The sequence below is a fragment of the Thalia democratica genome, chromosome 4 (assembly GCF_965202585.1).
Source record: "Thalia democratica chromosome 4, ktThaDemo2.hap1.1, whole genome shotgun sequence".
Lineage (NCBI taxonomy): Eukaryota > Metazoa > Chordata > Thaliacea > Salpida > Salpidae > Thalia > Thalia democratica.
The window spans coordinates 44,130,242-44,144,211 of record NC_139168.1 but is presented as its reverse complement, the minus strand read 5'-3'; the positions used below and the strand labels follow the sequence as shown (position 1 = coordinate 44,144,211).

General features: G+C 24.9%; 1 protein-coding gene across 2 annotated transcripts in view; it reads left to right on the top strand.

Moving 5' to 3' along the window:
* The first annotated feature begins 1,970 nt into the window (after positions 1 to 1,970).
* Positions 1,971 to 13,970, top strand: part of LOC145834648 (spectrin alpha chain, non-erythrocytic 1-like) — a 29,684-nt gene continuing 17,684 nt past the window's right edge. For both annotated transcript variants that reach the window (XM_082942132.1, XM_082942131.1), the window contains exons 1-22: positions 1,971 to 2,104; positions 2,444 to 2,599; positions 3,143 to 3,268; positions 4,310 to 4,450; positions 5,906 to 6,055; positions 6,180 to 6,322; positions 6,532 to 6,682; positions 8,016 to 8,201; positions 8,460 to 8,588; positions 9,108 to 9,250; positions 9,536 to 9,716; positions 9,885 to 10,076; positions 10,210 to 10,365; positions 10,676 to 10,865; positions 11,105 to 11,286; positions 11,522 to 11,638; positions 11,785 to 11,911; positions 12,053 to 12,175; positions 12,570 to 12,730; positions 12,865 to 13,017; positions 13,086 to 13,217; positions 13,318 to 13,466. In XM_082942132.1, the coding sequence (XP_082798258.1) occupies positions 2,015 to 2,104; positions 2,444 to 2,599; positions 3,143 to 3,268; positions 4,310 to 4,450; positions 5,906 to 6,055; positions 6,180 to 6,322; positions 6,532 to 6,682; positions 8,016 to 8,201; positions 8,460 to 8,588; positions 9,108 to 9,250; positions 9,536 to 9,716; positions 9,885 to 10,076; positions 10,210 to 10,365; positions 10,676 to 10,865; positions 11,105 to 11,286; positions 11,522 to 11,638; positions 11,785 to 11,911; positions 12,053 to 12,175; positions 12,570 to 12,730; positions 12,865 to 13,017; positions 13,086 to 13,217; positions 13,318 to 13,466 (3,278 nt within the window). In that variant the 5' untranslated portion in view covers positions 1,971 to 2,014. The remainder of the gene's footprint in view (positions 2,105 to 2,443; positions 2,600 to 3,142; positions 3,269 to 4,309; positions 4,451 to 5,905; positions 6,056 to 6,179; positions 6,323 to 6,531; positions 6,683 to 8,015; positions 8,202 to 8,459; positions 8,589 to 9,107; positions 9,251 to 9,535; positions 9,717 to 9,884; positions 10,077 to 10,209; positions 10,366 to 10,675; positions 10,866 to 11,104; positions 11,287 to 11,521; positions 11,639 to 11,784; positions 11,912 to 12,052; positions 12,176 to 12,569; positions 12,731 to 12,864; positions 13,018 to 13,085; positions 13,218 to 13,317; positions 13,467 to 13,970) is intronic.

Below are 13,970 nucleotides of genomic sequence, written 5' to 3'. Positions count from 1 at the left end.
AAAAATCTTCATCGTATACTACGCAAATGCTTACTTAGCTTAATAATGGTTTATAAAGTTTTTATTTAGTTCACTAATAACAAAATGTTTGGTACAAGTATTGTAAAGTACTGAATAATAACGAAAATAACAACAACTAATTACAATTAAAATCGTCAAATTGCTTGTAAGTTTTAATGATTTTAGATATTTTCTAAAATTTCCTAATAAATTTTTCATATAAAATTATTTCAAAAACTAAATTTTGTAACTAAAATAATTAAAAATTTTGCATTAAATTTTTACTTTGTTACAAAACGTTTTTAAGTTATATTTTAGTGTTACTATATTTGAAAAGTAGCTTATACAATTTTAGTAAAATACTATACGAGATAACTTAAAAGTTGTTAGTTTAGATAGTCAAAAAATAAACAGAATTAGTTGTGAAGACTTGTGTAACTTCGAAATAAATAAAAAACAAAAAATATTAAATAAAAACACTTGATTTACTTTTTTTATAACAGTGTTAAAGTGTTAAAAAGTATGTAATTTCAGATAGTTTTTTTTTAATATTTGTTTTTAAAAACACATCCTTTAAAATTTTTAAGCAATATAAAATTTAATTTTTCAATTTATACATAAAACAAACCAATTTCAAACTACATATACTTTAAAGTAATTATGTATTGCCTTTAATAAAAACCATCGGCTAGCGATAAAATACTTTGAACGCCGTTTTTGTACTTTTTTGAATTAAAAACTAAAAATTCACTAGAGCTGTTTTATAATAAGTTTTATTTAAAACAAATACTTGTTTTAATTAGTTGAAACTTGACAACAATTATTTTGTTTAATTTTTTTACCTTGTTAAAACGTGTTATAAAGTTGTATGAGTATTTAAAAGAAATTTGTTCAAAAATTTAAACCAATTACTTTAGGAAAAACTATTACATTAGTTGTAAACAAGTAATTACAGATTCTGAAAGTAATAAGAATTAACAAAAAAAAGTGATTGTTTTTCTCAACGATTTAATTTATCTAAGTTTTTTTTGAAAAAAAAATTATTTTGATTCCAAATATAAATAACAGAGACTAATAATTTTTATTTTAGTACAATACATATACTACATGATTCTACTCTTCAGCTTCAATCAACCGTAAAATGTCGCTCTTCTTCTCTTAGAGAAGTGTAATGAAAGCGTGTTTACTCAAGCGCGCTACTTCATAAATAAATAAAGTCACAGTGCTGCTTTTATTTTGTATGCTCTTTTTAACTGTTTGAAAAATGCTAAGTGTTTTCAAGTATTGTTACAAATTAGAATTTAGCGTTTTTAGCCATTATCTGCGTTTACTTTAAGTTTTAGTTAGAATTAGTTTTGTTAGTTTTATAATAAAACGCAATACTTGGTTTGTGTATTTAGAATGAATTTTTATTTTTATTTTCTTTACACAGCTTCGTTTGGTTATAAGTTTACTATTTTACACCTTAAATATTTTAGCTTGGCCAAAGACTTGTTTGAGTTGTATTGTACAATAAAAGTAATTCTTATTTAACATACTTTTGATTTCAAAAATTACATGTAAAATATAACAAAAGTTAAAAATAGCAAAAACTTGTTCTTCAATAAAAAATCTTAAGTAGTAAATGCAGTAAATCTTAATTTCAAATACAATTAAACAAAATAAGTAATTTTAAATTAACAATAAAGCACGGTACTTTAAGTTAAAGAATATGTTACTATTAATTTTTTCTTACTTTTGAAATTGAAAACTTTTAACATTATTCTTAGATTTATTAATATATTTATTTTTAACTTAATTTTAACAAAGTATTTATTTAAACATAATAAGTCTTGTACAAGACATTAAATTGTATTCACTGAGTATGCCTCGAAAACCAAAAGTGTTTTCCTACATCACGTCCTTAGACCAAACTTTTAAGCACTTTTTTTCTCGCTCAATAAACAACACACAATAATCAATTTAAAAAGTTAAAATTAAGATACTTGATACGGATTGAAATTAATTTGTAATAATGAATTCCCAGTCGAATCAAAATGAAGAAGAAGCTGAATTTTCTAAAGAAATTTCGTTTAAACGACAAGATGTCCTTGGAAAGTACAAGGTAGTTTAAATCAATAAATGTCTCTTTCAACAAACTTTTTATTTTAATTAATTATGAAAATATTGATTTCTGCCATTAAAACTTTTTAAAATGGTAGTACTTTTGTTAAATTGCAAAACCAGCAAAAAAAGCTATAATTTTTTTGATATAAAAATATTTAAACATTTTACTTCCTGTTCTAAATTTCACAATATATATATTTTTCTATTATATTCATTGATTTACTAAAACATTAAAATAGTTACTGAATCTGTTGCTTGAATAATACCCAGTTCTAAAATTTTCAAAAGTTATAAATTTTTGATAAAAATATATTTCCTGAACTTGAACGTTTAATAGGTTTTTCAAGATGGGTTAGAAGAATGTGAAATTAAACTGCAAAACTTGCTCTTGTTTCAAAAGTTTTGTGTTAGCTTTAATGAGTTAGAAGGTTGGATCAGTGAAAGAATGACTCAAGCTCGAGACATAAGCTGGATTGATAAATCAAATTTGCAAGTAAGTTTTTCTTTACTTACTTGTTAGAACTTATATCGCAAAAAATGTACAATACCGAATGCTAATGTAAACTTTAATATTTAAAGAGTTTTACCTCAACTTTTGCAAAGCCACTTTTGAATAAGTTATAAGATTTTTACTTTGAAAAAAAAAGCGTTTTACAATTTTTTAAAACAACTTTACTTCTTTTAGTTGTAAAACTAGACAAGATTTTTGTTAAATTAAAACTTTACTTAATCACGTATACCTTAAAAAAACAAGGACAAAACTAGTTATAAAATCATAAAAACTTCAGTTTGTTATTTCTACTTTGCTTTTTAAAATTTCTCTTACTTATAATTCTTAAGGCGTAGATACTAGCTTTTACTAAGTTGTAAAGTTTGATAGATTACTTAAATTTTTATAATTTTCTTATTTTTCTTATTCTTAAAAAAAACTTAATTATGTCTAAGTTTTTAATTAATAAAACTTAGTCGTGGTTTTATAACCTAATTTCATTTGTGTAAAAAATGTCTCTATATGTTAAAATGTACTATTATTTAGGTTTATGTACAAAAGCATTCTGCTTTGGAAGCTGAAGTTAATGCGAATGAAGCTAGTTTACAAAAATTAAAAACTGATGGAGCTAATATTATTGACAACAATTTGCCACAAAAAGCAGACGTGCAGGTTTTTATCGTTTTATTTTTATATAGGTTGCACAGTTTTTAATAAGTTAAAGAGCAATCCAAAAGTTCTAAATTTGATCAAAAAAAGTTGAGGTTTTTTCTTCGAATTTAATTAACAAAAACTTTTTAAACCAACTCTATTTTAGAAAATATTTTGTTTAATTTTTATAATCTCTAGTTAAAACTATAAAAACCGCAAGATGTAAACTAACTTGATATTTTTCTAAAAAAATATTTTTAAAAATGATAGAAAATAACTATGATAAAAGATACATTCCCGTTTTTACAGTATTTTCTCAGGCAAATAAAGGCTAATTGAATAATTTTATATTTTTTTTCTTTTTTTGAGGCTTTTGTAGGTATTTATATACCATTTGTAACTAGGAACATATGCATTTAAGTTACTTAATTTACTTTTTTATTTACAAAAATAAAAATAAACTTAAATTCATTTACTATTAGTTACAAATGGTATATAATTTTTTCAAAAACATTATAGCTTAAATTGTTTTTAATCAAGTATAGTTTTAGCTTCACTTTATTGAAAACAATTAAAAGTAACAAATTTTTAGAAAACTAACACAAAATATCGTCGAATTTGAATTATTATCTTTTTTAATAATGTTTTAATTTTTTTTTTTTTTTAAATAAGTAAAAGACTCTACAAACAAAATATTTTTTCACTTTAAAACTTTGAAGATACTTTTTTTCTGTTTAATATATTATTCAGCTTTTTATAAGTGAATCTCTACAACTATTCTTTAAATTAAATAAGCTTTTGAACTAAGTTAAAAATTTTGTTAGTTTGTCTTTTTTTTTAATTAACTAAAAAAAACTTGTAGTTTTGTTTTGTATTTATTTCGTGAAAACTGAAAAAAACTAGTATTATCTTGTGAACAATAATAAACGTTGTATTAGTTTACTAAAAAGTATAAAACTTAAACAACCAAAAGTATAAATTAGCACGTTATATAATGATAGTGTATAAAAGTGTATTAAACATATTTGTGACAAAAACATATTAATGTTAGCTTTTTTGTAGACACGCCTTATGGACATTGAACAGCAATGGCAAGAACTCTTAGATGCGTTGAAGTTAAGAGCTAAAAAGCTGTCACAAGCTATCAACCTCACAAACTATCTTCGAAAGTCAAAAGAAATTCTTTACTGGATCGAAGACAAGGCTAGTTTATAGGCAAACGCTTTAAGAGCTTGTATGACAGTTATAGTATAGGATGATAGTTTCAGAAAACTAAAGACAAATAACGAAAGTTAAACTTTAATCTGACCAAAAATTTTGCTAAGTCTTGATTTTTTTTAACTTTTAGAAATATCAATAGGCAGCGGAACATATCAGTTAGTTTTACGTAAATATACTTAAAAAGTATTTAAACAAACATTACCTTTTTAAGATATAACATAAACTATTCTTTTTTACTCTATTTTAATTTTAAGATATAACGTAAAGCGTTAGATTCTAAAGAATTAACCTCATTTAACAATCAGACCTCATTAGAAAATCAAAGTATTTCTGTATGCAAATACATTAACAACTTACAGGAGTTTCGCTGCTCATTAGTTATGACAGCTCTACTTTTACAATGTCTTGTTGATGAATAAATTTGAATTTTTAAACCTAGTTTGAAAGTTAGATACAATTTTTCAGCTCGTATTTTACTTCCGAATATGTCTTTATAGTTAATATATTTTCTACATAAATAATTAATTTTGCATTATTTTTTAAATGTACGTTAATACTTTACAAACTTTGTAAGGCTGTTTATAATTTTTGATTATCGAAACGCCGTAAGTCAAAACAACAGTTTGTAAAACAACAATGGTTTTTATTTAATAAATATAGTATTCTATAAGGTTACACTACTTTTTTCAGATAAGGTATGTTTTTAAGTTAGTACTTAACCGTCCTAAACTTTGTATAAAAGCGTTTTTTATTACATGTAATTTTTTTATTTTCTTGTTTTTAAGTTTATAGCTGACTTGATTTCTTGTGTTTAAAAGTGTTCTAGTCGGACTTTTAAAGTTTTTAAATAGTAGAGTTTTAGCTTTTAATAATTGTTGATCAGAAATATAGCAAACACAAAAAGTATGCTAGTATAAAGCAAATAAAAGTTTTAGACACTTTGTGACGCTATACAGCAATTAAAATAAATTTTACGACATGTATGTATGTTTAACTTGAAACTGTTATATCCAAGGTTTGGTGTTATTCACTCTTTTGTCCATTAAATTTAGTATTTAAACTACCTCAACAAAACTATGTCTTGAAAACTTATTTTTTCTTAATACTGTTAAACTCAAAAAACCTATCAAACATTTTAATTAAAAAAAACTTTATCTGTAAACTTGTGATTAAGTTTGTAAGTATTAATTAATAAATCTTTTTTTTTTCAAATTAAAACATTCTAATACTTCCAGTTAAAGTATAACTTTACAGATATTCTATTTGTATCTGCAAATTTTATACGCTGTTTTATATATTTAAAAGTACTATATGAAGTAAACAACTATTACTGTAAATGTTTTCGAAACGTTATATACTCAATTGAAAGCTACGATAAAAAAAATAATATTTAATATCCTGTTATTTTAAGTTTCATCAATTATATAAAAAAAATAGGAAACTTTGATAAAAGCAAATCAAGAAGAAGGTAAAAATCTACATATTGATGACGTCATGCTACTAAACGGAAAATTTGAGAAAATTTTTTCTGAAATAAACACCTATCAAGAAGTTATTGACGACATAAGAGTGGAAGTTAAAAAACTGGTAATAAAAATTTAAACTAACTTTCGACTGTAATACTTAATGTTTAGATAGTAGTAAAAATTAACTTAAATTGTAATATCTAAAGCTATTTACTTACTTTAATAATGAAATGTAACAAAAATAGGTTGAAGACGACAAGCACCCAGAAAACAAGCAAATTATTGAAAAGGAGCAGGAAATAATACAAAAATGGAACAGCTTGAAAGAAGCTGCCGAATCTCGTAAACTAGAACTAAAAAATATCATTCAAGTTCAATCATTTAAAAAGTTTGCTACTTTATTTGTTTTTATATAAATTGCATCATTATAAAAAGATACTTATTAGTTCAGTTATTTTTAAATATTTGTTTGAGACTGTAGGACTTGAACTGCAAGTTAATTTTTTTTTTAATTATTTTCAAAAGCTTTATAAGAGCTTTGAAAAACTTTCACTGAAACATTTTTGTACTTGCTAACAAAAAATCAAAACTTTACAGAGATGTAGAAGAGGCAATTTCTTGGATGGGTGAAAAAGAAGACTTGTTACGTAACAGTAGTAACTTTTATGGTGACGATGTAACGATTGTTGAGAGACTGCAGCGTCGTCATGAAGCTATTGAGAGAGATTTAAATGCTTTACATAACAAAGTTTGCTTCAATTACTTAAGATATATTTTATTATAACATTTAACTATAAATGTTGTCTGTGATTCGAAATCTAAGTTTAACGTTAATTTTATAAATGTTAGATAAACAAATGCACGAGAAGTCATTGTCGAAAATTAATATATATATAAAATTTATAGCAAGTTAGGTTATCTTTTTAATCAATGTTAGTGTAATAATAGTCACTACTTACTTTATAAAAACAAAACTAAATTAGTAATAAAAAAATTGATCACATCAAATAGATAATCGAAATACAAGCTCTAAGTAAACTAAGGCAAAAATTTGTTTGTTCAAACTCGACAGCTTATTATAACCGTTGAAGGTTATAATATTTAACCGAAAAATATAATTTATCTTTTACTTTACAGTGTGTCTACCATTTGCGGGTATGATTATAAAATCAAAAAATGTCTACTTAACGTTTATTTTAACCGTTTTTGGATAACAAATAGACCACTAAAAGTTTCTTTAATTTATTTAAATTGATAATAAAAGTCTAAAAGTGTTATTGAGTTTAAATAGATACTAAAACTGAGATCTTGAAAACCGAAAGTCTAAGAAAAGTAATCAAAAATTTATTATTAACTAAAGTTTTAGTTTTATTATACAAATTTTAGCTTGTTCTTAAAATTTTTTTTATAATATTTACTTTAATAACATGGGAGTCGTAAAAAAAAATAGTTGCAGCTAACAAAAACATTTTGTTTTAGAATTATCGATCCAGTTTATAAAACTTTGATGTATTTTTCATAATCAAAAGCCTTAACTAACATTGAATTAAGAAAAAAAAACGCTCTTTAGTTATCTTCAGCAACTAATCAAAATCTTAGTTCTATTACTATGGTAATTCTGAGAAAAAATAGTTCAAAAAAAAATTAAGTATATATTTTAAAACAAGCTATGTTTATTTTTCTCATATACTTGAAATGCTGTTTTAAAACCATCAAATACACACATTTTTAAAAGTCTCATAACTATAGACTACTGAGCAATTATTTTTATTCAATAGTTTTCATGATTAAATAAAATTTAAAGTTATTGCCTAAAACGTTTGACTGACCTTAAGAGACCAGTTTGTGTTGTCTACGTTTTTTTAATTCAGTAGGAAATAATTTAAACTATGATATCTAAAAAAACAAGTATTTTTGGATAGGAAGTGACGACTAGAAAATATGATAACATTTATATTAAAAAATAATTACACACACATTTGGTCTACTTAGATAATATTATTCGATAAGTTTTAGAATTTTACTTTTAATACAAAAAAGTTATCTAGTTTTTATTCTAAAAAGAAACTTAATTTTTATAGATAAAGACACTATTCGAGGAAGCTGACAGTTTAGAAAATCTAAGTGAATCTCGCAAATCCGGTTGTGATGTAATAAAAATGAATGATGTTAAAGAACTAGTGAACTTTATGACGCTCAAATGGAAAGAAGTGAGCAAAATGGCAGCAAATAGAAAAATTAATCTTAACAAGTGTCACCGTATGCAGGTATTTGATTTTTCTGGTTTCATATTTATTTCTGTTTTTGTTACCAAAAAAAAGCAATTGTAATTGATTATAATTTTTGACGAAACTTTGTTTAAAACTTAAATAGAAATGACAAACTAATAAAATAACAAGTTAAATAAAAAAATACATACAGAAAGTCTAATTTTTTATTGGTATTTGTAAGCTTGTTTTATACCATATACTGATATATATTGGTTACACATTTTTGAATAAGTTCTAAAGCTTAAATAAAAACAGAAATTTTTGTTTGATTGTAACGAGTTGAAATTGTGGTGCACAAACATTAAAACTCGGATGACAGCTGATACACTTGATTGTGATGTCATAAAAGCTGAAGCACTAAAGGAAAAACACAATGAACATCTTGTTAGTTAAAAATTTTTTTTTGAAAACTTTTTGTATATTTTTATATATTACTTCTTACACAGATATAGTTTTTATTGTTGTTGTTAATCCAAAATGTATGTTAAAACTATGAAAATAATTAGTCGTTTTTTCAATTAGTTGCTGTTTAATACTTGGAAATCTTCGCTTGAGTTTAATTTAGTATTTTCATTTAACTCCAGTATTATATGTTCAGATGTATTAATTTCTTTAATACTAAGTAGAATAGCTTTAAAACGTATCTTAAAATAGCTAATAACTTAAAAAATACTTGATAACTGCTTAGTTAACTTAATACCTAGAGTATACTTAATCAATTTAATTTTGTTAGATTATAAGTTTTTGAAAACTTACATTTCTTTATTGCCAAGTTTAATTTCATTGTATTTTGCTCACCGCAACATTCCCTCATGCAATTTTAATGAGTCTTTAAAACAGACACTTCTTAAATAAAAACCCTATTAAAGTGTTCCTGATAAATTAAGGAAAGCTTTATTTCAGAATGAAATAAACGCACAAGAAGGAACTTACAATGACACAATAGAGTGTGGTAAGTTTATTCTTTCAGAAATAAAAGGAAAGAGCAATTCCAGCTCATTAGAATCGCTATCAACTTCTTCGTCTGATACTGACAGCCAAATACTGTGAGATATCAGTTTTTGTATTCATTTCTTTGTAAATTTTAAATAGGAGCACATGAAAAAAGTTATCGAACAGTTCCTACAACCATAATTTAATAACTTTTCATTTTTATAAGACCAAGTTAATCTTTAAGTAACTATCTCGATTAAAGTTGTAATTTTTAAAACTTTTACTCACTTAGTTTTTTTAAAACTCGTCTATAAATAATACATTGTATTTACTAAGCAAATTAGTATAAATTACATTTAATTGGCAAAGTAGAATAAATGATTATGTAAATCAAACAGCGCTACGGAGCCAGACATAATTTCAGCTAGTCAGATTGATAACGAGCTAGAGGCAATACAAAGTCTCCATGGACAAGTAATTCAGGTATGGGAAGAAAGAAACCAATTGTATGACCAATGCTTGCATTTTTCATTGTTTACAAGGGATCTTGAACAGGCACAATCTTGGCTTACAAATCAAGTATGTTAATCAAAATTTAAAACACATAGATAAGATAGATCTTTTAGTAGTAGTAAAACTTCCATAAATAAGTACTATTGTTTTAAAAGCTTCAAAAAGTACAGTTGAGTAATATTTTTTTTTTTTTTAATCTCAGGTTTGTTACTAAAAGGACTTTGTTTTAAATAGGAAAGAATATTGTCAGATGATAACTTAGGTTACTCACTTGACTCGACAGAAGAACAACTAAAAAAGCACCAGGACTTTATTAAGTCGGTTAAAGCACAAGAAGACAAAATTACTATAGTTAATGATCTAGCTATTCGACTTTGCGAAAAAAATCACTATGCTAAAGATGAAATAGAAGAAAAAAGGCTACAAGTAAAATTTATACAACTATATTTTTTAGTACAAAATTTTATTTATAGAAATATAAGCAATCAGATAATATTTATCCATTAAACTCTTACACGAGCGTTACTTGCCGTTTTAAAATAAACGTAACGGTTTCTAGTTGTTAGAAAGACACGCCACGCTTAAAGATGGAACTGCGAATAAAGATAAGTTGCTAGAGCAGATGTATGAAGTGCGTTTGTATGATAGAGATGTGGAGCAGATTGTAGGTTGGATACAAGACAAAATGATCGTGGCCAAGGATATATCTTACACTGTTTGTAACCTAATAATAGTGCTTAAGCTCACAAAGTCTTAAATTGTCATATAAAAAAATATATATACACTAGTTACTTTAAAAAATATAAAAATTATAATTATTTTTTAAGATATTAAGAAATTGTATTAAGCAAAAATTATTTTTTCACTAGTCTAACAACTATATAATAACAAAGCGTAAAAAAGAAGTTTTTAGTGGAAAACTATTTTTTAGTAATGGTAATAGCAAAAATTTCTATTAGTGTTTTTTTGAATCCTATTCTTTGTTTTGTATTTTATATTTGTAAGTTGCAAGAACAAATTTATAGGGAGAAGTGAACATAAATGAAAAGTTGCAGCGACATCGAATGTTTGAGTTAGAAGTTCAAAATTCGTGGCCAAATGTCGAATCAGTAATTGAAAGAAAGGTTCAAGACGAGAATGAGCAGAAAATATTAATAAAAAAAGAAAAAATAGAAAACCTTTGGTCAGAACTGATTAATCAATCAAAAATTAAAGGTTAAGCATTTTTATTTATTTTTCGGCTCTTATCTTTGAGAAGTAACTTTGAAATATTGTTTTTATAAGTTGTTTGTAGTTAAAAGCTTTTATTTTTGACAGACATAGAGTTTATTTTAATGAACCTCGTATAAATATAAGACATAAAATTAAAAAAATAACCGAACTGTAGCACGTTTTTTAACTTAAAAATGTAAAGCAAATTTTTATACACTTTAAGAAAACACTAAATATAATAGGTAGAAGATTAGAGGAATGCAGTGCCGAACAAATTTATAACAACCAAGTGAAGGATATTGAGGAATGGATAATTGGAGTGCACAAAAAGTTAGCATCTTCCGATGAAGGGTACGACGTTCCATCAGTTACTCAACTTGTCAAAAACTACCACTTGCTTGAAGTTGAGGTGCAAATGTATAAGGTAAAATTAAACTTTTTATTTTGTAGCTTGGTCTTAGTTTTACAGATAAAGTCTACCATAACTACATTTTGTGCCACTTTTAGTTTTTTTTCTTCTAATTTATTGTTATTTTATAAAGAGACTACGGATAAATAACAAGTATATTTGCCTTGTCCAAAACCTAGAATGAATTGTATAAAGTAATTTTTTGGATTTTAAATTAAGATATAAAATTATAATTGATTTAAACTTCAAGGACAAACTTGACGGAATAGTAGTTCAAGCTAAAACTTTTGAGGAACAAAATCATTTCAAATGCGAAGCTATAAAAGCAAAAGAAGCTGACTTAACTGGCAAATATCAAAAGCTACAGGTAATTCTTTATAAGTACATCTAATAATAATATTAATTTTTATGAGTAACTTTAAATGATGCAAAAATCATGATAAAGTTTTATATTTTGTTTATCAAATAACTTTTTTTTAATTTATGGAAAGTAAACTCTGCTTAAAACAATAGGATCCTTTAGAAGTTAGACAAAAAAATCTATCAAGTTCATTGAAATCGAAACTTTTGTTACGCGACATTATTGATGAAAATGAATGGATATCAGAAAAACACTTTCTAGCCGCTTCACCTTATATTGGTACGGGAAATATAAAGTGTTTTTATCGATTTAATTTTTTATTGATAGCTTAATTTTTTTTAAATCAAAGTTGACCTAAAAAAAGTTTTAAGTCTAGCTTCTTTTTGTATGTACTATGTAGCTATTCATTTTAAATAACAGGAAAAGATCTATCGATGATTGGTGTTGTCACACGAAAGCATGATCTGTTAAGCTCTGAAATTCTGTCGCATAAAACCGAGGTAGAAGAAATTAAAAATCGTGCTCAGAATTTGATTGATGAAGGCTGGTTATTTCTTTATTTTTTGGTAAACTTAAATTTATAGGGTATTTATATTCAGACAAAATTTAGTAAGTAAAACTTCACACTATTTTTATGTACACACTTAAAGAAAAAATTATTTTTTAAGTTGAAATCCGTATAAAGTTTTATTTAAGACTTGTTATAATGTCAGAGTGTGTAATTAATAAAAACTTATTTTGTATGTATATGCAGGTTTTCAAATGTTTTAATTACAATATAAAAATTTATGTAGCAAGTACTGGAAAATACCTGTGTCATTTAGAAATCAGTGATTAATTTTGTTAATGTTCGCTTTAGTTGTTGTTATTTATGTTATAGCCTGTTTTCCAGATACTTAAACAAAAAGTATCTTCGCTTTAAATTCTATCAATACAGAAAATAATGACAAAGACAAGCTGTCTGAGCAAAAGTTACTAGTAGAAGAAAATTTTGCAAAGTTGTTAGAAGCAGCTGAAAATCGGAAAACTTTACTTAAAGATGCAGCTTCCGCAGCTGATTATATAGAAAATAACAACGACTCTAAAGATTGTATAAATGTACTTGAAACTTGTATACTTTTTTTTAAAGTAACACTATTTTTTTTTCTTTAAACCAGAAATTTTTTGAGTAAATTAGATTATGTATTTAATAAAATACATGATATAAAAAGAAGTTACCTTTTTACCAAAAGGAAAAACGTCGGGTTATGAACTCCTATGATGCTGTTAAGAAAAATGAAGATTCAGTTGAATCACTAAAGAGAAAGCATGATACCTTACTAAATGACTTAATTAATTACTCAAAAGCTGTGGAGACTCTTAGAGGTCAAGCTGAAAGTTGTAAGGTATATTTCTAAGATGTGTTTTTTTAATTATTAGTACTAATAAAAACAATGTTTATTGACAATTTTAGCTGCAATCACCGATGAAGTTGAGTTCAAGCAATGAAGTCATCTTAGTTGTTCATGACTATAGAGCGAAAAATCCACGGGAGTTGAGTTGTCGCGAGAACGACAAGTTGTCATTGATATCTGCCTATAACAAGGTTACAAGATTATTTTGTATATAAAAAAATCATTGCTAAACAAGAAAACAAAGTGTAAGTATTTGCCTAGCAGCTAGTAAATGTATAATTGTAAAAACAGAATTGGTGGAAAGTTGAAAATGATGAAGGGAAAACTGGTTTTGTGCCATCAACTCACGTCAGTAGATTTAATCAAAAAGATCCATCGAAAGAAGACGAAAGTGTAAATGTTCCAACTTTAAAGGATACTCAGAATTGTCTAGAAAAACTGTAAGAGCGTTATTGTTAAAAATGTAACTTATTAGTCTCATTTGATCAACTAAATAAAAAACAATTTTCCTGAAATCTTTAAACTATTTATATTTACTAAAAGGTTTTGATCATAAGTTGTTTAACTTGAAAATAAGTTTAAAAACAGGCAAAATGTATTTTTTATTCAATTTTTCTATATTTTTAGATTTTTTATGGTTTCAAGTTTTAATAGCTTCAAAATGCATTTTGTTCCAAGTTTTACCGTAAAAAACATTTTTTTCAATTAATTTAAATCAAACCTTTATTTAGCACTTGATAGTTTCTTTAGATTATCATACAGTTCTCTATAGAAAATAAGGAGAATTTTGGTTTAATTTAAAAGAGTTTTAAAAACAACTTCTTAATGTTATTTAACATATCTTGTTTTTATTTAACAATGATAAGTTTAAAATAAGTGTGGTTCAGTACAAACTTTTTATATAATTTTTTATATGATATTAGTATATAATAATATTAATTCAA